This window comes from Suillus discolor (genome assembly GCF_016758755.1).
Source record: "Suillus discolor strain FC423 chromosome Unknown F5147scaffold_48, whole genome shotgun sequence".
NCBI classification, from domain to species: Eukaryota; Fungi; Basidiomycota; class Agaricomycetes; order Boletales; family Suillaceae; genus Suillus; species Suillus discolor.
This window is the reverse complement of record NW_024541295.1, coordinates 121,168-145,147: the sequence shown is the minus strand read 5'-3', so window position 1 is coordinate 145,147 and position 23,980 is coordinate 121,168. Positions and strand designations below refer to the sequence as shown.

The 23,980-nt window shown below is 47.3% G+C and overlaps 6 protein-coding genes across 6 annotated transcripts; 3 read left to right on the top strand and 3 right to left on the bottom strand.

The window, feature by feature from the left end:
• Positions 1-2,047: 2,047 nt before the first annotated feature.
• F5147DRAFT_776389 (uncharacterized protein) lies at positions 2,048-4,442 on the top strand (the record flags this gene model as incomplete). The annotated part of the gene is made up of 16 exons (XM_041441849.1): positions 2,048-2,088; positions 2,144-2,204; positions 2,254-2,292; positions 2,346-2,360; positions 2,422-2,834; positions 2,885-2,969; positions 3,023-3,112; positions 3,162-3,218; positions 3,268-3,334; positions 3,382-3,402; positions 3,461-3,562; positions 3,609-3,658; positions 3,712-3,841; positions 3,898-3,947; positions 3,996-4,372; positions 4,427-4,442. 16 exons carry the CDS (start codon positions 2,048-2,050, stop codon positions 4,440-4,442), a joined length of 1,614 nt encoding a protein of 537 aa, XP_041290102.1.
• A 562-nt stretch (positions 4,443-5,004) lies between these two features.
• F5147DRAFT_655076 (uncharacterized protein) lies at positions 5,005-5,601 on the bottom strand (the record flags this gene model as incomplete). The annotated part of the gene is made up of 5 exons (XM_041433931.1): positions 5,005-5,048; positions 5,100-5,267; positions 5,289-5,338; positions 5,374-5,449; positions 5,523-5,601. 5 exons carry the CDS (start codon positions 5,599-5,601, stop codon positions 5,005-5,007), a joined length of 417 nt encoding a protein of 138 aa, XP_041290101.1.
• Positions 5,602-8,296: 2,695 nt separating this feature from the next.
• Positions 8,297-10,049, bottom strand: F5147DRAFT_707765 (uncharacterized protein). Its single transcript, XM_041438089.1, has 10 exons — positions 9,826-10,049; positions 9,736-9,762; positions 9,631-9,680; positions 9,387-9,581; positions 9,258-9,334; positions 9,148-9,196; positions 9,055-9,098; positions 8,906-9,004; positions 8,813-8,853; positions 8,297-8,762 (listed from the first exon to the last, which is right to left on the bottom strand). The coding sequence occupies exons 1-10, from the start codon at positions 9,864-9,866 to the stop codon at positions 8,396-8,398; spliced, it is 990 nt and encodes a 329-aa protein (XP_041290100.1). The 5' UTR covers positions 9,867-10,049; the 3' UTR covers positions 8,297-8,395.
• Positions 10,050-11,045: 996 nt separating this feature from the next.
• F5147DRAFT_639351 (ras guanine nucleotide exchange factor domain-containing protein) lies at positions 11,046-14,078 on the top strand. The gene is made up of 6 exons (XM_041433001.1): positions 11,046-13,026; positions 13,082-13,165; positions 13,215-13,338; positions 13,395-13,517; positions 13,565-13,694; positions 13,748-14,078. Exons 1-6 carry the CDS (start codon positions 11,203-11,205, stop codon positions 13,794-13,796), a joined length of 2,334 nt encoding a protein of 777 aa, XP_041290099.1. The 5' UTR covers positions 11,046-11,202; the 3' UTR covers positions 13,797-14,078.
• Positions 14,079-15,125, bottom strand: F5147DRAFT_707762 (ribosomal protein L22/L17). The gene is made up of 6 exons (XM_041438088.1): positions 15,082-15,125; positions 14,990-15,031; positions 14,859-14,930; positions 14,675-14,803; positions 14,486-14,613; positions 14,079-14,428 (listed from the first exon to the last, which is right to left on the bottom strand). The coding sequence occupies exons 1-6, from the start codon at positions 15,083-15,085 to the stop codon at positions 14,228-14,230; spliced, it is 576 nt and encodes a 191-aa protein (XP_041290098.1). The 5' UTR covers positions 15,086-15,125; the 3' UTR covers positions 14,079-14,227.
• A 3,059-nt stretch (positions 15,126-18,184) lies between these two features.
• On the top strand, positions 18,185-23,753 carry F5147DRAFT_707745 (Rapamycin-insensitive companion of mTOR, N-term-domain-containing protein). The gene is made up of 28 exons (XM_041438087.1): positions 18,185-18,421; positions 18,489-18,569; positions 18,619-18,700; positions 18,752-18,868; positions 18,915-19,143; positions 19,194-19,328; positions 19,382-19,602; positions 19,657-19,823; positions 19,881-19,986; positions 20,036-20,118; positions 20,169-20,256; positions 20,307-20,443; positions 20,492-20,620; positions 20,669-20,811; positions 20,861-20,978; positions 21,029-21,208; positions 21,259-21,393; positions 21,449-21,564; positions 21,613-21,717; positions 21,767-21,818; positions 21,873-22,111; positions 22,159-22,237; positions 22,288-22,376; positions 22,426-22,606; positions 22,660-22,766; positions 22,816-22,960; positions 23,011-23,159; positions 23,215-23,753. The coding sequence occupies exons 1-28, from the start codon at positions 18,284-18,286 to the stop codon at positions 23,597-23,599; spliced, it is 3,936 nt and encodes a 1,311-aa protein (XP_041290097.1). The 5' UTR covers positions 18,185-18,283; the 3' UTR covers positions 23,600-23,753.
• Positions 23,754-23,980: the final 227 nt, after the last annotated feature.

Genomic DNA, 23,980 nt, shown 5'->3' with positions numbered 1-23,980 from the left:
CGGTTTTAGTCGGGACAAGTACGGATTGAAGTGTTGCTGTTCTGCGACTTCTGGGAATCTCTTCACAGAACGACAAAACTATTTTATCATTATCGCGTAATGGCCTTGAAGACGCATTGGATGCTACAGGGGTCGAAGTCTTGACTGTAAGTTCGAAATGTTAGGCTCACGTACAACGGGCCGGCTGTATACAACAAGTCTGTACTCGCAGCAGTAGACGAAACGTTCAATGTTCGGCAAAATCGACAAGCATGCCAGTGATGATGACTTCACTCTTGATGATGACCGGTGAGACGTAGACTTTACGTCGAGCCCTTTTGTGATTGACTTCATTAAGTTTGACATGGGAAATACACCAACAGGGTCGAAGCTACTCCGAGCTTACTCGTTCATTGCGGCACCGGAAGGGCAGACACCAAGGAGGTTGCTGATTATCTTTTCGTTAGGAAGGAAAGGTTGTCACTAACATATATTGCTGTGTGAATGGGGGGTGGAAAATCATAGCTTCCTGAACTATTTTGCAGATACAAGGCCTGTCTCAAGACCGATCGGCACTTCCATGGGAAGTGTGAAAGTCAATGCGGTTAAACAGCGATTGTTAACCAGCAGTAATTACTAGGCAGGCCTAGCGGAGCAACAGGAAGGAAAGTGAGGCAAGGGATGGAATTTAAGGAAGCGGGCGCGAAAAATGTGAGCGCGAATGTAGACTTTGGCCGGTGCGTGACTATGAGATATTAACCCTATTGGCGGGCAGCGGCAGGCGGGTTGGCAGCATGCCCAAGTACCAGTATTGCACGTCCGGAAAATGGCCACTCTGGGCCTAATCAACATAGAGAAGTCTAGGGCCAGACTTAGTCTTCGGGCGGAGTTTGAATAATACTGCGATTTAAAATTGTGTCCCACCACGTGCACGTCACCGCTCTGCTCTTTACTGTTTTTTTTTGCTCACTAACTATGGCGAGTCGCGACAGACCAACGACCCCACTGAATGAATCATTCCATGGTGTTATTGGTCTTAAGCGCTTAAGCATGTATCAGATTGACAGCAAGAATTTTTGGCAATACGATGGTTAATTGTAAATTTCAAATTCTCATTAGGGGAAGTCTCATAGAATGAAACATAGCGCACTCGAACAACCAGAGCTTGGGCCGGTAGAACTTCGCATCTGATGCTGCATGTCGGACGTCGCACGCGGAGATGATGTCTATTCCCAAACCAATCACGATCCCATGCACTGCTGCTATGGGCATCGCTCGGGGGCTGCTACAGCGTGTTGGATGTTCAGGTCCCAGGATGTCGTCACAGATAAGAAATGCGCGACGTGCAGGATCCATGTATCGCCGCAATACCTGCTTAACTCTGACAACAACACATGCGGAGCAGGACTGTACTTGCTCCCAAAACTAGTCATGTTTGCAATTCTGAAAATTGGGTCAGTGACAAAGCTGAGCCTGCCATTTTCATTTGGCCATCTACGCTCACATAAACTTAGGTAACCAAGTACCTCGATGGTTCGACTATGAACGAAAGAAACAAGGAGTGTGAAGCAAGCTCACAAACTATCTGGCAATAGGTACGCATAATGATAGTCTACTATAGTAGTATTGGAGCAATATAGGGGACTCTGTCGAATGTACTATTCCAGTGTACTACAGCCGGCGGCCCCGGGCTACTACTTGGACTTAGACGTCAGACTTTCAAGTACGCCCCAGAATCTCAGACGTTGGCCAAATCCCTGCTTTCACACATCGGGCGGGATTTGAACCCCACTGGGCAACCACTGGGCGTCGCCAAGCCTGCGGTCGAGACACCGGCCAAATTCATAACTTCCTGGCCTCAATCGAAGCCTGCTGCGCCAAACCTGCTCATGATGCCACCGGAGTCCGAGGTATGAGATATCTGGCAGTTACTTATAGATAGGATAAGGAACTTCCTGAGGTTCACGCGATAATTAGGCTTGATAGGGCATTTGACTTCGTTTGTTATTGCCTCAGGTGAGAGAGTATTAAAGGAAGATTCAGAGTCTTGAGAAAAGTCATTTTTGACATGAGTGAGATCCAGCGGAGAGTCGCCATCATTGGCGCCGGGTAAGTATCACTTTTGATTTGATTCTGTACCAACTGAACATTGGACTACGCGCAGTATTGCCGGGTTAACCCAAGCTATTGCTCTCAAAACCAAACTTAAATTCCACAATTTCACAGTGGGTCCATCCATGCAATGAGTGGTATGTTCGCTGAGTAGTTCAATAGATATATGAGAAAGAGTCTGAAGTTGGCGGAGTGTGGAGGGTACGTGGTTGTCATGCACCAAAGCGTTTTCCTGACATTTTTTGTTTGCACAGGCCAACACATATCCTGTACGTATTATCAATGATCGAAACTGCGACACCGTATCGCTCACCTCGAAGCTTGTTTTAGGGATGCTCATCAGATATCGAAATTCATTGGTACAGCTTATTATCAGACCCTTACCCATACTGGAACGCATCACATGGCCTTCAACCGGAAATTCAAGCCTACTGGATCAACCTCTCGAAGAAATACAATCTATATCCACACATCGCATTCAACACAAAAGTATTGTCTGCCGAGTGGGATGATGCCAAACAACAGTACAACATCATCGTGGAAGATGTATCTTCAGGCAAGAGAATGTCGAGCGTAGCCAACGTCGTGATATCTGCCATTGGTATCTTGCAAGTCCCAAAGATTCCATATGAGATCCCTGGAGTTCGCAAGTTTCAGGGGGCATCGTTTCATTCCGCACAGTGGCCAGACTCAATAAATCTGCAAAACAAGCGCGTTGCAGTGATTGGAAATGCCTCCTCCGGGTGAGTCACGACGACTTCTGCGCAGGGAATTGGTAGTGACATACAACAAGAGTACAGTTCGTGCCATCTATATCTGAAGACTCGTCCGTCGAAGTAGTCAACTTCATCCGCACCCCGACCTGGTTTACCACTCGAGTGAGTTTCTTTGTATCATGGTCGATGATTCGGCAACAAAACAAACATCTAAGCCACGCATTCCATACTCGAACACTGTGAAATGGATATTTGCTAACATCCCCCTGGTAATGCAACTGCACCGAACTTGGATTATGCTCCAGGTCAGGCCTCCTGCACTACAGAATGTTAGCTTGCTGACATTTGTTACAGTATATTGTTCCCCCTCACTTACCCATGGGTCATAGGGCTCTCCAGAAAAAACATGACGTGAGCAGGGGCCCCGAGACTGGGTATTCGGTCTAACGTTTCTACTTAGGCGATGAAGAAATACATCCTCAATAACACACCGGATAGATACCATTCTCATATGATACCTGATCATCGTACGTGTCTGATCAAGGAGATTTATTCATGCTCACATGTTTCGCAGCCCCAGGTTGCAAGCGGACTGGTTCGTCGGCAGTAGTGAAACTGACTCATTATTCTCTTTCTCATTTCATTACATGCAGTCGCGAACAGTGGTTTCCTGAAAAGTATCTGTCGTTCTAACGTGACACTGAACTTCGACGGAATCGCCGAGATAGTGGAGAATGGCATCATCACAAAGACTGGTGTGTGAGCTGTCAATGGCGTCATCACTTTCCTCATATAATTTAGGTGAAATGTTACTATTTGATGTCATTGTATACGCGACCGGATTCAGCTGCGTAAGTTGCAATACATGATGGAACATTCTATTCGGTGCCAAATGCAGAAACAGGAGTCGTATCAGATGCACGTTCGAGGCTTGAATGGAGCCACTGTCCAAGGCTATTATGAGGCGCATGGTGGCCCTACTGCATACCTCGGGACTGCAATTCCAGACTCACCAAACTTTTACTTGATAATTGGTGAGTTCAGATGCCAGCGTGTCGCCATCAACTGTAGCCTGAGGTAATAATCACAGGACCAAATACTGGAGGATCAACAGCATCGACGTGGACCGCAGAAGCGCAAGTAAGTACACCTTGATTTTTGTATCTTTCTACTCAAGTTTGTCTCGAGGTTGCATACATCCTTCAACTCATAGAGCCGGTCCTTACTGGTTCTGCCTCATCTTTCACCGTCAAAGCCACACCCACAGATACATACAACGCCAAGCTACAAGAACGGCTCTCTCGCTCGGTGCATGTACACTGCTTCTCTTGGAGGCGTACGAACGGTACAGGCAAAGTGTTCCATTCGTTTCCTTGGCCTGGGACAGTTTTCTTGTGGTTACTTCGTAGACCAAATTGGGATCATTATACGGCTGTCGGCGCTGAGAAATGGGTATGGGCAAGGCGAAGAAAGGCTGTTAAGGATATTCTGAAATGTGCTGCAGTCTTGACGCTACTGTGGTTATACATCAACGGCTCTGCCCAGCGGATTTTATACGACATGTAGTAAGTCCATCATTGTTCTCGATACCTGTCAATTGAACGATCTCTATCTTCAAGCAAGCGGCTACCATGACTTATAGCTACTTGAGTAAATTTGCCCTCCGTCTTTGAGGTGCCCATAGTCTACGAGACATATCATACTCATGTGAAGTAGAAACTGGACGGCTTGTCTCCTGTTTCTTCATGACGAAGATTGGCAATCAGGGCGGCAACCTCTGTTAGAGCATGTTTGCCGATCATTATGAACCATGTTTTCCAGCTTACTTGGCAGAAGTCAAATTTAACAAAGCAGTTAGGTTGTCCTCATCCACCATCTACGTTTCTGATGGAAGGATCTGAAACAGCTAAGCAATCTTCCAAATGATTCAAACTTTTCCATGGGAACACATCTATGCGGAGTCAATCTTCAACTTAAAACGCCATGTTCAACGGTAAGGTCAAGCAATAGAAATGAAATTTGAATTGATAAATTATATTTTCTCGCCTTATTCAGCTGCCAATGAATTTGAAGGACCCCGCATTCGCACTAAACAAGAAAACCGTCAGGCCCTTAAATAAATCTCTGACGCAGAGCTGTCAACATGCGGTCACTCACACATTTCAAGCTCCTTCAAGCTATAATACTCTCCAAGCGTTCAGCAGCGTGATGTGCGACTAGGAACGACCTTAACACCGAACACTAGTAACCCAATCAATACAAAGTTTATATCACATCAACAAGTGTACTCACTGGCACCGGAAGCGCGCTCAGATCGGATGTTCACGGTCGGGCTATCCAATACAGTACCGGGACCGAAGTAGGTGACACGCTCCCACTTCCTGGGGCGAGTTATTTGAGAATAGGCCACTGGAGATGGTGGTTGCTGTGGCCAAAACCTATCCTCGGGAGTGTTGTATCCTAGAGGACTGATTAACATACGACAGTAATGAGGCCAGAAATGTGTCGCCCACTTGCTCCGGTTGCATTGTCTGAGTCGAAATTAATTGTAGGTGACCCAACATACGAGTTGGAATCGAAATAAATGCAGTCTGTGTCTTCGCACAGTGGTTCATGTGGACTATCCTGAGCCAGGGGTCGTGCTGTGTGATGTCAGTGTTGAACTGGGGTAAGAACGTCGTGTCCTCAATGACAGCGACAATGAGTAGCGCTTACCCGGAGTTTCTGGTCTGCCCTGTTCTGAAGATGGCGGAGTGACAAAAAGAAACTTGAAGCAATTCCAGAAGAAAAACATGAAGCAACGGTATGAGACTGGCGATCTGGTGAATTATTGAGAGTGTGTTGATGGGGACATCTATTTCTAACCAGATACTTATACTTCTGCAAGACTGTCAAGAAAATGTTGGCCTAAGAACAATAACACCCAACTTGGACTTACAACAAACATCGCGATCATATCGGCATGTAAGGCAGTGGAAAGATATCAATAGCTCCTAACTTAGGCGCCGCTGAGCGCCCGTTCCCGACTCCGCCGGCTCTCTCCCATTTCCTTGCCACTTCCAATGTTTCCTTCGTCCTTCCCACACGTCTCTCCTTGCTTTTCGATTTTGAATGTCTCTCGCATTCAATGTCGGTTTTTCTTCCCTGGTTTAAACTACTCAGACTTTCGGGCATCCTGATGCAAGGGAATCGAAAGGCAGACAATTAAAGAAGATGGTCTGAAACCAGTTTCCCACGGATGGAAGCTTAAGCGCTTAAGCCTTAAGGCTGACCCAATTTTTGATACAGAACTATCAACATGCGGTCACTAAACACATTTCCAGCTGCTTCAAGCTATAATACTCTCCAAGCGTTTAGTAGACTCGTGTGCGACTAGGAACTACCGTATCAACGAAATGCTAGTAATCCAAATCAATACAGAGTTTATATCACATTAACAAGCGTACTTACTGGTGCCAGAAGCACCCGGAGATCGGATGTTCACGGTCGGGCTACCCACTACAGTGCCAGGACCGAAATACATGACACGCTCATGCATCATGGGGTGAGTTATTTGAAGGGGATAGGCCACTGCAGATGGTGGTCGATGTGGCCGGAACCTGTCCTCGGGAGTGTTGTATGCTAGAGGACTGATCAGCATATGACAATAACGAGGCTAGAAATGTGTCGCCCACTTGCTCCAGTCGCGTTTTCTGAGTCGATATTAAATGTAGGTGACCCAACATACGAGTTGGAACCGAAAAAAACTCAGCCTATGTCCATGTCTTCGCCCGGTCGTGCATGTAGACTATCCTGAGCCGGGGGTCGTGCTGTGTGGCGTCAGTATTAAACTAGGGGCAAGAATGCCGCGTACATACCTGTGGAAGCATTTGAGGTAGCTTGCTCGGTTGCAGAGAGACTGATGGGGGCCGCGGGACCATCTGTACCAGTTGAAGCCTCGGACAAGCTACTGGTCGTGGTGGAATTGGACTGAAGTGACATGTGACCGTCAGAAAATGGTTTTTCAGTAGTACTGGATGATTCGGAGCCGGGTTCAACCTCCAGGTCGGTTTCGGTAGTGGCTGGTGTCCAGAGCTTAGTCTTCAACGACAGCGACAATGAATAGCGCTTACCCAGACCTTCAACGTCCGGGTCAGTTTTGGTAGTGGCTGGTGTCCAGAGCTTAGTCTTCATCGACGGCGACAATGAATAACGCTTACCCAGAGTTTCAACCTCCGGGTCGGTTTTTGTAGTAGCTGGTGTCCAGAACTTAGTCTTCAATGTCGGCGACAATGAATAGCACTTACCCAAAGTTTCTGGTGATACAGGACGACCCTTTTTTGAAGCTGGCGAAGCGACAAAGTATTTCCGGAAGGATGACACGAAGCGGCGGTATAATTTCATGGTCTGGTGATCTAGTGAATTATTGGAAGTGTGTTGATGGGGACTACATATTTCTGAATAGTCCCATATTTATACTTCTGCAAGACTGGCAGGAAAACGCTGATAGCGTCTGGCCTCGAGTTTCGTTCCGAGCCGTGATATTGAAGAACAATAACACCAACTTGAACTGACAAGTAACGATCGTAATGACATATCTAAGGCAGTGGAAAGATATTAATAGCACCTGCAAAATTACAACTACAAAAACCTACAAATCTACCAGGACCGCTAAGGCGCAGACGGTCACCTCTGATGCACAAAGCACCACCCATGTTGGCCAAGTGAAACCGGCTATATTACAATAATGGTCATGGCCAAAACGGTTGAGATCGAGTAGAATATGATGAATTTAGAAGCACAATTACCTCGCGGAGCAAGGTCGTGTCGGTAAGGCTTGTCGAGTCAAGAACATGCTGTGCAAGAGAGCGTACTAAGTGGCCAAATAGAAATTCATTCGTTCATGCAATCATGCAATCACGCGAGACACAATCAACGCAAATTGCAGAAATTATCTGATAGAAAACCATCAATATCAAAACATATGATTACAAATAACTTTACAGCGACCTTGTTCCCTCGAATTAACTTGGTTGTTATCGATTGATGGGCCAAGCGACACAACCTACTACGGTAAGGTAGCAAAACCGACAAACATCACGTGATAATCGTGAGGAAGAAAATAATCTATTACATAATTGTTCTTCCTCTCGCACTCAGTCCCAACCCACCAACTGGACAAGCCACACCGTCCTCGAAGAATGCAATACTTTTTTTTGTTAATTGTTATATAGATAGGTATAGTTTTGTGGCCCTTAGATAGTAATTCATAATATTCATTATTCCTATACTATGAAGATTAGCGAGCTGCGAGTCTAGCTCTAAATTATGGTAGTTTATCTGTCTTATCAAAATTTTCTCTATTTTACCCCAAGTTTGCACGGGAAGTTTTTCCTGATACTTGTTTAAACTTATGCAAAGCCCACGGGGCCTTGGAACACCTAGTTCTACTATGCATCAATGGCACTGCCTCCTGTGCCGTCAGAGTGGCATCGCCCGTAATTCGAAAAGGGTTAACAAGACGCTTCATCCACACATTACATAAATTTGGTTGCCTACTTACGAGAAACAAACAGCAAGGTGATATCACGATAACTAGGTATACAACATTACAACTTAGCCTTCGCCTTGACTAGCTTGGCCATCCCGCCGATAATCTCTTCTGCCTCCCTCTCCATGCGCGACAAGAGCTCTTCGCACGTCGGGATATCCTTGATCAAGCCAAGTACAAGACCTGCAGTCCAAATCCCATAGTCGGGATCACCATTCTCGAATACAATTTTGCCTCGTGCGCCCGAGACAAGGTCGCGGACGTCTTCAAACTTGGCCCCGCCTGGCCGCCGCTCGATAGCAACGACTTGCTGTGAGACTACATTCTTGAAAACGCGTGAGGTGTTGTTCAAAGTACGGAAAATGTGGGTGGTATCATATTCGGTGGAGGCGACAATTTTCTCTTTGATTTTTTGGTGGATGGGGCTGAATAGCGCGAGTGAGAAGAATATTGAGTTACAGTGCTACTATCGTACCTCTCAACTGTGCACATGAATCGTGTGCCCATGTTCACTCCCTACACGTACAGGTGATCAATAAGATTACGATGGGGGTGGTACAATACTCACAGCGGCACCAAGTGCGAGACAAGCAGCCAAGCCACGGCCATCTGCGATTCCACCCGATGCGATGTATGGTATTTTGAGTTCTTGCGCGGCTCTTGCAAGCTGTAAATTGTCACTATGTAATGATAATGACAACCAGTGATAAAGCGCACCAGAACAAGACCACCAATGTCCTCCTCTCCAGGGTGACCAGCACCTAACAATATTGTCGCAATCAAATTCAAACAAGTAGATGAGGGACTCACATTCGAAACCGTCGATACTCAGAACGTCAACGCCCAGTCGTTCTGCGGACTACATGACCCGCTTTAGCATATGAAACATACATCTTAGTCTGATTAAACGGGGAGCGAACCTTGGCGTGTCGGATCGTGGTGCACTTATGTATCACAATGCATCCATGCGACTTGAAGAACTCGATGAGCTTTCCCGCTATGAGTTGTGTCAGAATCATTGTAACTGATGAGAACACGAGACTACGCACGACTGTTCCCTGCTGTTTCAAATATCTTGACGCCTTCTTCTATAGCTACACGCGCGAAACCTTCATAGTCTGGTGGGTTAATCGAGGGCAGAATCGTGATGTTGACGCCAAAGGGCTTGTCAGTTGCTGCGCGGGTTTCACGGATCACAGTGCGCAAAGCTTCGGGATTCGGCTGCGTAAGTGCAGTGATGACCCCTACAACAAATTTAGCGGATATAGCTAGGAAGCGAGCAATATTACACACCAAGACCTCCCGCGTTCGACACGGCTGCAGGAAGTGGAGGTTTTCCGACCCTGCGCACAACAATCAGATTCTTGAGAGAACTTCGACAGTGCAGACGTCATTTACCATTGCATACCCCCTTGCACTACTGGCCTGTCGACAGCGGAACAAGACGTAAATGTATGTCTTCCAAACAACAGACGTGCATTAACTTACACACGGATGCCCAGAAGTTCAGTCAATGCAGTTCTAATCATTCTATCTGGATTGTGTCCTTGAATGCTCCTGGTGCACTAGTAGGTCTGTGTTGACTCCGTTGAGATGTACTAGGTAACAGTGAGCCTGGTATGAGAATATGAAACAGGTGTAAACGTGAAGAACAAAGGTTTGCGAGCTGGGCAAGTAAACTAAATGTGACAAGCGGTGAGGATAACGGTAAAAGAATCGAGGCTACATATACTACGCGGCGCTCGGCCATTGCTCGGTCACTTCCTTTAACAGGTCACCGGCATGTGATTGAGGACGTCCGGGAAATGGAAAGTCTACTAATAGGTCTAGTCTACGTAGACTCTTGCCTGCCAGGGCTCTGTCTGGGGGGAGGACATCCAGGAAATGGGAAGTCTGTGTGAGATCTGTGCAGCCTGGATGCGGAGTCTTCGCAGACCTCACACAAACTTCCCAATACCCTGACTTTCTGTCTGGGGGTGTGCCAGCTGCCCGGCTAGATTCGAGCGGGGTTTTATTTCCAACCGGGACGTATTAGTATGACTCAGCTTAGGATTCAGCTCATCATTGCCACCCCACCATGGACAAACTGTGTCAGGAGGGTGGCAACACAGCAGGCAGGCAGGTGGTCGGCAGGCAAGAAGGCGGGCGGGAGGCGGCGGGCATTGTCAACCAAGATGAGGGCGGGGTCAGCCACAAACTCCGCTCGAATCTGGCGGCCGGCCGGCACGGCACACCCCCAGACAAGAGCTTACATAGACCTAAGCCTTACTTTCACATGTGATTGTAATACAACCGGTTACTCTTGGGTGGTGCTTTGTCACGTTCAGTTGCATTCAATCATCACCATCATCAAATTCATCATCGAATCCAACTTATAATAAGTAGAGCGCGCACTGATAAGCCCATCATGTAACCGGAGAACTAACTCCATTTTATAGGATTTAGTACGTTATGTACGTGGAATGATGGCCCCAGAATCTTGTTGTTTTTGCCAGCTAGATCATCCTAAAGTTGTTACCGGTACGCCGTACTTAGAATGAAAATGTGATGCCTGATATCACCACGTTCGAAAGATTTATGCTTGAAAGCTCAAGGTCAAGGTCTATGATACCATAATCTTCCCTTCGCAAAATACAACAATGCGAGAAGTTTTGTGGCTTTGACTGTGGATACAAATTGTTGCACTGTCCTTCCGTGTGGACACACATCGTGCCAAAGCCGACACGCACAACTTGTGGATCAAAACTCAAGCCCACAATTTCCACTAAACAATGGATAGCAGTCCAAAGCTTGGCCATAAAACCTGATGTTATCTTAAAACACCAGCTCTCGCTCATTATTCGCGTTGATACCTGTATCCTCTCAATGGCCAGCACAATAACCACGAGTCTCTCGAAGTCTCGCACTATCAGGCGGAAAGCAGCTCTTCGGCTCGAACCGGAACCAGAAGTCATCACACATGGCCCTAGAGAATCTCTTACGCAGAAGTCGGACATCAGTACTAGCAGTGACAACACCGGTGTTTCGTCGACCTGTATATTGTCCCTCAATGTCCCACAGTTCGACATCCAAAGGACGTTCCCAGCGATCCTCGATCCGGTCAGACTTTTCCGCGAAGCCGCAGACGCACAGGACATCGAATCAATCCGTTCTTTGACCCCAACCTTTTTGCACGGTTTGACTACGATTTTGCGCTCCATGTCTCAACTCCCCGAAGACGTTCGGCATGCTTCAGGCTACAGGAATGCTGAATCCGGAGTCCGGCACTACAAGCTCCTCTTCATGAGCCATATCCAGCCGCTCCTTGACAACAAGGGCTTTAAACTGGTTTGTAGGAGGCAGTTTATTTGGGAGACTCTTGGATATTTAGACGCTATAATGTCTAGCCTGAAAAGGCTCATGCAAGTTGCCGAGCTCGAGATGCGTCAACTGAAGCCCCTTCCTGATACTCCCGAAGAATGTGAAGAGGAGATAGAAGCGGAAGAAGATAGCGATCACATCAATGGACCTCGCCGAAATTCTTTGCTGTCAGGGGATACCCACCAGTCTAGTGAAGGATCATCGACGGACAGGACATGTGTTGAAGAGACGGCAGAACTGGGTTCTCTTGCGAAGCCCCTGGCGATTAAACACACGAAACGGGGACTGGCTGCCATTCTTGGACCACTTTCAGTCAACTTGCGCCGCAAAATCTCCCAGTCATCTGCAAAGGTGGACAAAGCGGCATCTGTCGAGAAACTCACAACTTGCGCAGGACATGCTCGCGCGACTGCGAATATCAGGAACTCGATTGCCCTTTTTCCCGAGCTATTTGATGACAAGCTGGAGAAATCCTTCCCTCACCCGGATGACAGCACGGAGCTCTTCCTAGACAAGAATGGAGTTCTTCAGCTTGCTTCATTGAAGGGCCTTGTCAGGTATCTGACATCGGCAGTCTCTGATGACGACCTGGAGCTGTCAGATGTCTTTTTTCTCTGCTTCCGCTACTTTTCGACTCCGGCACTCGTTCTCGAGGCTTTCGTAGAGCGATACAAAGAGAAGCTACCTGGTTGCTTGTCTCCCGATCAAGCTCACATTCAGTCCATGCACGTCAAGATGCGTGTAGCTCGCCTGCTTAACCAGTGGGTCGATCTTCATTGGCGTCACTCAGAAGACCAGGAGGTCTTCGCGCCTCTCCTGCAATTCGCATTCTCTGATCTCTCTCGAGATCTCCCCCGCAGTGTTTCCTCGAAACTTATCGACACCTTGCACAACGCTGCATGCGCTAAAGAACACAACGGACGTCGCCTCGAGAAGACTGTTCAACTCATTCAAGGCTCTTCATCAGCTGAAGAGCTCTGTAGTCTATGGGAGCCTCGCGGCAAGAAGGCGATGGTTAAGGGCGAGTTTGCGAAGATCAAGTTGTCCAACTTCGCTTCTCCGCAAGGAATGGAGCTCCTGGCTCATCAACTCACCGCCCTCTTGTGGGAGAAGTACCGGGACTTCCAGCCTGAGGATGCTGCACGCTTTTGGGTGGAAGAAGCAACTGGAAAGTCCACTTATGGCGTTTCCAATGACGCTGGCACGAAGGTGACCACCTACGCTTCCTTTGAGAAGGCTCTTCACCTTTGGGCACTGGACGTCATCGTGTCTGCGCAGTCGATGGAGGATCGTATCCAGAAGGTTCAGTTTGTCTTGGAGTGGGCACAAGTCAGTCTTTTGTCATACAATTATAGCCTTAGCTGACGCGTCCTTTTACTCGCAGGAATGTCACATCATCGGAAACTACGCTGGTTCTTGGGCATTGTTTTCCGCGTGTGACAGACAGAGTTTAGTTGGCTCTTCATCGGTATGCACCTAAGATTATGACGTTGTTTCTCACTCACCTTACTTCACAGAACATCGGTGCCAGGCACGAAGAGATTCTACTCGCTCTACGTCTCTTTTTCAGCCACATAAATCGCATGAAGGCCTACAAGGACGCGATCCAAAGTAGTCGTGGACCCACTCTGCCTACTCTTGGTATGTTTAAAGACACTGATGACTTGACTCGTGCCTCTAACGATACCTTCTTGCAGTTCTTTTCATAGGTGACGTGAAGCGCCAGTGTGGTAACGAAGAATGTGTAGACCACCCAAATGCGCCAGGACATAAGCTCATCAACCTAAGGCGTTACCGCCCTCTCACGCGAGCTATCAGAGGTATGATTGTTACTCGTGCCTCTCAGTCAGTACTGACATTGCGACAGACATGGAGAGATGTCATACCCCCTATTGCATCCAGCGTGTGGATTACGTCTGCCAGTGGATGGAGGAGGTCATCTGCTCTTACCTCAGTCGCCCAGAAGTGGAATGGGAGGACATCTTTTATGACAAAAGGTATGATTTTTGCGTTCTGCCTTAGACGTCCATGAACTCACGACCCTCTCAAGCCAGCGTCTAGGGAAGAAGATAAACCGGAAATGCAGTATCTATTCGTAACAACAACATTCATTTCCTCGTCGACTGCCCACTTCTCGTCTTGATCTTTTATTGACTAGTTTATGATCCAGTCTGTACACATTAGTCTGCTTTGGTTCACCATGTACATTTTTCTTGTCGATGCTTTGTTGCTTTTCGTTCGTTTTGTTGACTGGCTCATAATTCAGTCCACTCACATTCCTTTGCTTCGGTTGCTTTCATTGATCACGTACACGTATAAACACGTCCACTCATTACCTTTCCTGTTACCGCACTGTAGTTATTCAGGTGCTTACAAACGCTCGTTTCCTTGCTAAATGTAACGGTTTTGAATGCGATTCGGATGAGATTGTGTGGTGTCATAACATATGCATAGGTGCATACAAAACATGGCCTTTGTGCTGTCGCATATCGTCGCATCACCAGCCGTGTCGAAATATGTGAGAATTACATTAAGCGCGTGCAGCTTCGATTCTCCTTCTGGCAACCTGTCTCCGGTTCAACGATGACAAGGATGATACGCCGACAGCGTCCTTGTCCTTGCTCCGCTCGACCTCCTCAGCCGAAACCCCCAGAATGATCTCGACGTGGCATGGGTGGCCTTGATAAGGGTTGATACGACCGTGTGCACGGTACGTGCGGCGGCGGGTTTTCTACGAGGTGTGAACAAGATTACGATATCGACTGAATTTAGAGCGAGATGCACGTACAGGTGCTTGCTGAACGCCGATGTTCTTGATGTAGAGGTCCTCGAGCTCTAGGCTCTTTGCGTCTGCATTTGACTCTGCGTTTTTGAGGAGGCGAGTGATGAACTTGACGGATTTCTCGGGCCAACGACCTATAGTATATCGTCAAGGTCAAATCTTCGTAGTTCGCTCGTCTAGTATCACGAGACGCACCCTGGGTTGCCTTGAATTGCTTGGCTTGGCTGGCCCGTCCGACACCACCAGCAAACCGACGGAAAGGGATGACTTGCTTATGGTCCGAGACATCAGATAGATAGGTGTATGCCTTGGTCAGCTTCAAGCCTGGATCGATCATGAGGTTTATAGGTATCACCATCACCATGATCTGGACACTGACCTGTGAGGGCTGCAGCAACTTCCCTCATGTTCTTGAAGTGCGTACGGAGGTACTCGCCCCGAGCGCGGGCGGCTGAACAAGGACCAAACAGTTATAAGTGTTGGGTCTGAATATCAAGGTGCAAGACAGACTTTTTTCGGGATTGGTGGCGAGAGCGGCGGCGGCGTAGCGGACTGTTTCAAGACGGTGAGCATCCTAGTGAATATAGACGATGACGACGCACCCATTTTTGAGCCTTGAGGATGTTGTCGAGCGCGGGCTTGTAAGTTTAGGATCGAGGACTGGGCCAATGTGGCTTAAACCTTAATTCTACAGTACTTCGGAATTTGCCGATGATACGAATTAGTGACCAAAGTAAAAATGGCGGGCGCTCTTCCTCAAGGCCTTCAGAGGCTGTTACTCATTCTTGCAACATACAAACGACCAGATAGCCTCTCAGTCAAGGATCTTATGGACTCTCGCATCCATGGTGGTCTCACATGCAATAACTTCCTTACGCTCCCTGGAAAGATCGATCTTCCTGCTTCCGATGTCATTACGGAGACCAAAATAGCCCGGAATGTTATTCTCAGGACTCCTTTCATGAGTAGTCCTATGGACACCATCACCTGAGACAGACATTGCCTTAGTCTCGCCCTGCTAGATGATATCCGTGTAGTTCATCCATCACCTCCATCCCTTGAACCCGATGCCTTATATCCTCCAGAAACAGGATCTTTGGGAGCCAAATCTGTCGGTATAGTCAGCTCGCGCGACGTGCAGTTTGAGTCTCCTGAACAATTCCTTCGCAAGGTCATGACCACGTTCCTCGTTACTGCACTTCAAGGCGTCACACTAACAGAAGCCAACCAAATCCTCCCAAAATAGCAGCGAGCAACTGTATGTCGGCACGCGACCTAGTGACAAAGCCCGCCTCGGATTCCTTGTCCAGGCTGGCCTTGATATGATCATCCTTGATCAACTCCAGTTTTCAGATCGACATGATTGAGTGGATCGAGCGAACGTTCCCGAAACTCGAAGAGGCTACTGCTGTGTTTGATTTACGTCCAAGTCTGGTCTTCCTGTGATTGCAGACGGTGGTATCGGCAATGTGGGGCACATTGTCAAGACACCCGCCCTTGGTGCGAGCGCTGTCTTGATGGGAGAGCTTCTTGCGGGTACCACAGAAGCACCGGGAGAGTACTTCCACTACGATGGGAAGCGAGCGAAGTCCTACCGAGGCATGGGTAGTTTTGAGGCTATGGAAGAGGGTAGATCGAGTGTGTCAAGTCAGGTCAACGACTTTACAAAACACGCATCCCGATCTTCGAGCAAGCCGCACGAGAACGCCGCTACGACGCGCTATTTCTCCGAGTCAAGGTTGCATAGGGCGTATCGGGTGACGTGCAAGATAAGGGCAGTGTCATGGCATTCATATACCTATACGTCGGTGTCCGCATAGTCTTCAGGACATCGGCGTACGCAGCGTTGCGGAGCTGCATCAAGGCGTGTTAGAGTGTCTTGTTAGGCTTGAGATGATACCGGCGAGTAATTTTATGCTTGATACGACGGTCTACCAACCAGCTAGATGGTCAACTTCACGAGACCAGACTGTCGTTGTGAAACTTCATCTTTGCCGTGTCTGGTACCGCTGCCACTGATTTGGAATTGCCCTCCTATTTTACTTTCTCTCGTGGCAGCGGCTGGATGCTCTCTTCAAAGTCGGACTCGACTGTCTGGTGTACTCTTAGAGACTTCCTTATTACGATGATTAGAAAGCCTATTTTCTTGTCGTTCTGATGAGTGTTTGTGGATGGTAAGTGGCAAGGTGACAAGTTATAGATTTATCATTTGTTACCGTTGCGTACTACTAGCTGGTACTTGGCTTTGAATTCAAACAACCGATTTCGTGGAGTGCTTGCGATTACCTTGCGAAACATCATTAATATTTTGTCAGGTCTGGGAAAGTCATGTGAGTTCTCAAGATCTCACTGCCAGCGTCAACGTTTCTTTATGTCATTTACATATGCCTTTATCTTTTCATCTGGACCTCAAGTTGGTTGCTAGGAACGTGCGAGTAGCTAACTTACTAAGTGTTGTCATTCAATACAACGACGTATAAGGTGGAAAGCAAGTAACATGAGCTGGGTAAACAAGTCATATAGTAGAATATTCTGACGGTTGACCATGCCGCGAAATTTTGGAGAACGAAGGTGAGGCAAAGGCACTTGCGACGTTATTTGCATGACCAAGTTTTGCAGTCGGAGTGTAAAGAATGATAGGGTCATGTACACGAGCGCCACCGAGCCTTCAAAGCTTCATGCCTCATTTCAGACATGCGTTCCTGTAGTTTGTAGTTCAATGCATAAGCTCATGGTCAACATATGCGAAATTTTCATTAGCAGCGATGGTGAGAATGATGACGAGATATGGGCAAGGCAATGAGGTTGTTTCTTTAGCAACTCCTTGATGTCCTCTCCACTGAGTCGCTGTGTAACCGAGGAATTTGTTAGCAGCGATCATCACAAAGCAGGAGACAACATACCATTCAACAAGATCTAGCGTCCGACATTGGTCTGACATCACTTTATTTCCTGAGGAGGTCAGCATATTGGGGATATCCCTCGGGGCCTCAAGCCGACGGAGCTCCAGAGATGCTTTTTTGGTGCGCATGGCTTCGCCGATCAACCGAGCTCTTTGCCTCACCTTGGGCTCGCACTACTTGAACAGACTGCAGAAGACAAATCAGAACCAAGAAAAACAAAGAAATCGTGAGCAACTTGTCTGACTAACCAAATGTACGATGGCAAGAGACCGTTAGGATGATAGCTTAGTGTGTCTTCATACATATGAAGAAATATCAATTTCATCATCAGTGAACCAGTGAACATGTTGTAGCCAACTGAACACGTTTGACTGTAGCAAAATGTCGAGATTAACTGGCACGCACATCAGGACCGCACAAGCTGACAGTCGATATAATTTCATGTAACGTCGCTGCAAATCCAAGTTTTGAACCGTACTCGAAAGAGTTTAAGCATGCATAGATCTCACTCGTTGAAATCGCGCGGGTCGAGGTGTATACGAGTAGATTTTCGGGTGCTGGCTGATGTGACTGCCGGGGCATCACCGATTCGCCGAATCATTGCCAGTACTGGATTAATCCTGCCAAGTTCCAACGACTTCAATTTGCAGATAATGGCTTCATAGTTGACTCGAGCTTGCACCACTGCCTATGTGAGGAATGGGGTATGGGGCGAAGGAAACGACTGTCGGACTTCTACACTAGGTAATGAGTCGTAGTAAGAGAATAGTTGTCGAACCGTGACAAACAAGGTTTAGATCCAAAAGACCCCGACCAAGTCACCGTTAGTGCCATTCGGCTGCCAAGGAACCTCAGGCTGCAGCAATCATCTATATCTCACCACTGTCCACAGCAGGCGTTGATGCCCACTAGCATCGATCAGGAGAACTCTGGTACATCACACCCAGCTAATGTTTCATCATCTTCCCAGTCTACTGCCTTAGAGCCAACGAGCCAGCTCCATGATTCCGAAGGGATTAACAGAGACTATGATAATCAGGTAGATCTTTCCTTTGTCCCGTTTCAATCTCAGGCTGGCCAATAGCAAGCGCTTATTTACCCACCAGCTCGATACCCTCAATGCATTACTGGAGCGGGAAAATAGAATTAAAGAGGGTGCTGAGAGGTTTCTCAAATTGCCTTTGAACGTATGTTCCATTACATCGCCGTTTGATTGATTTACAGTGCATTCCACAGGAGACGATGCGTTTGCAAGTGGAATCGGAGCTCGAGATGGCGACGGGCGAAATCGAGTCTCTGACAAGGAAGATCGAACTCGGTGCGTCTTCTTCGCAATTCGTATTGAAACAGCTGATACACAACACACCAGAAGCATCCCGAGGCAGGCGCAGGAAGAACGGAGTTCCTGTAAATCGACGCAAATTTGCTGGTCAGGCTCCTCCAGTCGGGGTTCGTTTTAGGGCAGACAGTGATGATAGGGACAGAGGTCTGTAAATTATTAGTGTTGACTTGTAAGTTGACATTCGGGGTAGATGATTTCAGAACAGCTCTGGCTCAGGCTAATGCTTGCATCAAATCCTTAAGTTCGCTTTCACGTCCAATAACATCACCCCCTCCAGCATCGTCCCCGTCATCCACGAGCAGTATTTCCGTAGCAGATAATGACAGGTCCAGGATAGATATAATGAACCGATTTGTCTGCATTCTCCAACGCAGTCTTCGCGTCCGCTACGAAGTCAATCTCCCTGAGGTTGTTCAAGCGTAGGCAGTTTTACGCGCCTTCATCAGTACTTATTGATGCCGGTTTTCAGGATAATCCCTGCTCTATCTGATCGATGCTCTATGCGTTGTCGAGCCGCTGCCTATCGGCTCGTCAGGCACGCATTAGTCGACTCAGATTCAGCAGAGGAGCTGCATAAACAGCCTCTAGAGTGGTTTATTGTGAAGTATTGTATTTATTTTGCCCTACTCGACAGGAATCTCACATTTATTCGAATAGATCTTTAGCACGAGATAACAAACATGCCGTAGAAAGGGAACAAGTCATCAAGCTCATTCGTACTATCGTTGACATCGTTTCCGAACCTCGAGATCGACGCGGCGTTAATGGAACAAAGACGATTCCTCTTTCGGAACCTATTATGCGAGCATTTGTAGCAGTTGCTGAGCATGCTGAAGATCCGTTTCGTCCCATTTGCGTACAAACCCTCGCTGAAATGAGTGCGTGAATATGTTTTATTGTGATCTTTTCTGCATCTGATCAAAACATCGAAGTTCTCATCGACATCGACCTCGTGGCGCGATCTGGAGGCATTCGATTCCTTTTGCATGCCCTAGGTGAAGGTCCAGTCGAAGCCGGGCCCATACTAGCAGCCACATTCTTGCACATCATTGACTCCCCTCGAACTCGCGCATACCTGCATCTTGGAACTGACTTGGAGGTGGGCAGGCCGTTCTTCTCAGCTTCTCAGGGTTCATGATTTTACTCTGTATACCAGATTGCTCTCTCTGCGATCACAGATGCTTATGGCAAGGGTGCAGATCACGCGGATCGTATGCGGAGCTGTACCAAGATCATACAACTGATGCTACGGACTTGGAGCGGTAGGCATCTTGTGACCTGTTCTCCGTCCAAGTATGAAATGATTTATAGGGTTGATGTATTTTTGTCTGGGGGATCAACACGCAATCAAGTCCATCGTCAATACCCTACGAATACCGTCTCTCGAAACAAGAGTGTGTTGCTTGAGTCTGTATTGGAAGATAAGAACTCACATCGATTCAAGGAAATAGTACTCGACATGTTCTTTGATTTATTCAATATCAAGGCTCCGCAATGGTATAAAACCTTTATAGACGGTCGAAGGCTCACAAGTAGGTCATCTAATCATCACGGGTTGCTGGTGACTCAAGGTCGAGTTCAGTGTACCGGAAACCCCGAGCTTTTGCGGATCAGCTCGCAGATCAGAAACTTCCAGAGAAGGCTCCCGAAACGCTGAAACTTACTGATCAATACATTGCCCTTCTCGTCCTCGTATTCGCGGATGCTGGCCTGATCGATGTAAGCATATACCCATTGTGCACCTCTTATTAACTTGACAGCCAATAGGCGCTCACGGCAATGCTTGAAGAATGCACCACTGGCTCCAACTTGTCACGTAAAGCAACCCTGCTCATGGCCGAGGTTATGCATATGGCAAATAGAGTACTTCCCCTGGGTGTCGCTGCCAAGATACAGGTGTGGTCTGCATCCAATTATCTTTTTTGGAATCTGAATCCGTTTTAGGCTGTCCCTCGTGTATTTAATCTGGCAGCAGATTATAACCGAGGAGAGCACAGGATAGTCGGAACATCTGCTCTCTCTGCAATCGATAGCTTCAATCGCAACCGTTTGAGACTACAACCTAGCGTTAGGAATGCACGCCCAAGGTGAGCATTTGCGGATGGCCAGAATAAATATATTTACTTGGTATCATAGGGCGAATTCCGCCGAAGACGCAGTCCGAAGAGGACAAAGACAAGTTGAACAAGTCAAAATCAAAATGGGGATGCAGATGGACGATAAGACTTTCCAGTCGTCGTTGCTCGAGACTCAGGTGCGTTTACTTTTGGGTCCATACTGTGGGTCAAGTTGACTTTGCTCCAGGTTATGTTGACAAAAGATAGTGCGAAATGGAACTTTGAGATGCTTCAAGAGTTGATCGAGGGGCCACTATTGAATCCCAAGCGATTGGAGGAAGCCATCAAAGTAGCAAGATTCATGCGACGACTACTGTCTTTTTTCCATCCGTTCACCCATCGATTTTCTGACCTTCCAAAGAAACAGGTATTTTACTGTCTTGTTCCAGATGCTCCATGTTGATCTTAAATCGCAAGCCCAATGTTCGCTGGGTGCGCTTGGGATGCTCTCTTCTTACCACGTTGTTGGCTAGTCCAGACGGGATCCGGTTCCTTGCCTCGGAAGATGATTTATTGAAGCAAATAGTGAAATGTTTTGCTCAGTTGGACCCCGTATGCTTTTATCGAGTCAATCCCATGATTTTGTTGATCCCAGCATATCTTGCAGTTTAACGGCACATCAGAATCTGACCCTATGTTTTCCAAGTACAGGCTATCGGAGACGTTGACTTATGGCTATTTCGAGATGCTCGGAACTTTAAGCAAGCATGCAGAAGGCATCGAGTGAGCCATTCGCAACCCCTTATATATCTTACCAATGGATGTCCCCAGGCTAATGGAAAAGTTCAAATTTTTTACTGCTTTCTATCACCTTAGCGAGCTGCGCGATCGTGAGGACTTGATCACCGCTGTGATTACAAATTTGGATTATACGATGTGAGCGCTCGGTTGTGTTGATAGAAGCTGTCATTCATTGGATATCAAGTGATGGACATCCCCGTATCGTGCTCTCGAAAGCTCTTACATCGAGCGACGTCGTGAGTCATGCCACGCTCAATGCACTGTTCATTTTCTTTATATATTTTCCATAGCGCACACGCCTATATGCGACGAACCACCTTGGAGATCTCATACGAGACTCAATCACACCAGTCGCATGGACACTTCGTCTTCTTTTGACTCAAATATATGATCAAGCACCAGAAGTCTGTGAATTGGCAATCCAATTCCTTGAAGATGCCTGCGATGCTATGGAAGTACTGCAACTTGTTGTAGAAATGCAACCAACGATGGACCATCTCGGAGAAATTGGACATCCACTACTGCTCAAGTCTGTGCGCTACCTTTAGCTTATGTGTAGAGCTGACTTGAAACTAGATTCATGTCAACTCCGATGGGCTTCCGTTACTTGTACAGCGCAGGTTACATCGACAGGGAGATGGACATGTGGTTTCATGTCTGTGTTTTCCCTCACTTATAAAACTTCTCTGACCGTCATCTATCCAGGACCGTAACATCTACTACGTCGTAGAGGTGGAAATCTTTCTGTCTAAGGTCTTCAGCTCAGAGGCCGCAGAAGATGACGAAGATGTCTTGTATGTATCACTCTCCAATGCAACCGCAGTGTGACTAAATTGACCTCAGGGCCTTCGACGGGGTCGTCCCACCCCACTTCTATGGGGAAATGTCGAAAACTGAACTTGGCTGTCAAGTTCTTAGTGAAAAGGGCCATTTCTCTGAGTTCTCTCATTTCATAAAACAGCACGGTCTTGAGAGCGAGGATCTTGAGTTGATTCTCAAACTAAAGAGCATCCTGTGGGCAGTGGTGCGTTGTCTTCGCTGGTGGGCGTTCAAATAAAATTATTGATGGTACCGTAGGGGAATGTCGGGGCCACCGAGGGCGGGCTCCCATTTCTGGAGGAGGAAGAGATAATTCCTGCTATATTAGAGATTGCCGAACACTCTCTTATTCCCTCGGTGCGAGGGTAAGTACTTCGCTAAGTGCTTGACTCTTTGCATTGAACACAATTCTAGGACGTGTTTCTTCGTTCTTGGATTGATCTCCTCAACATCACAAGGAGCTGAAATCCTAGACGATTATCGGTGGGAGGCAACCTTGTCGCCACTTGGGGTGCCGACCGGGTTGTGCATACCTCTGGATCTGAATAAATTTATCTCAGTGAAGTACTAGAGTTATCTATACCGTACTGTGTATCTGATGCTTTCCAGTTACCCGCATGGGATCCAGTCGGGATAAAGAGGGACGGCGATTCTCGGCTCATACCGCCAACATCCCACACGGATTTGGAGGTAATCTCTGCAATAGAGAACCTGAGCAACACCGTGATTGCGAATGCTGCATCAAGATCACTTGCCAGGTAAACTATATCAATGGTTCTACGCTTTTCTACAATTTCTCAACAACCATCCCAGGATGAAGTCTCGACCTGAATACCGATCAGCATTCTCATCACCCTCTGTATTTTTCCGTGCTCTGCACGCCATTTCGACGCAACGGTACCGTTTACCAGTGAGGAGATATATATTTGATCTCTTTACCGCCGAATTGGACGGTGAACTGGCCCTGGAGCTCTCCGTATGCGCTAATTCCCTTCGCGCACCGCCAACGTTCAAACAATCCGAAGCTCACATCAATCGAGTAGTGAGCATGTTTGGGTTGAAGCATACCAGAGGAGCCTCCGAGAGCGATGATGAAGATGACGATATGGATGATACTGTCGATGAAACGGTGAATGACAAAAATCCTGTGATGATCACGCTCCGTCCAGTGAGCAGGATCATTGGCTTTGACAAGTGATCTGATTTGTAGCGGGCGTTATTGATGATATTTGTATTTGACCTCATATCCTGGACATTGCACTTTTGACTGTTGCTCTTGTATCATATATACCAACACTCCCATCGGACCACCCTGCAGCATAAAACCTGACAATAAAAAACCTGTTGCACTAGAGTCTGACGGGAAAGAAGTGCTTGCTTATAGTGAGTCGACAGTGGAGACCTAAAATGCTAATCAAATATGTACGGTCATTGTCCAACTGCATCAGCATGTCAGTGGCATTCTTGCTAGCCTTTAACGCGAGCAATACTGTGTCCTTCTTTGCTTTCGTGCAATCAGCGCCGGTATAACAAACCGCTGTGTTTTGTTCACTGCATGCGTTCTCGGTCTTCCAAATCA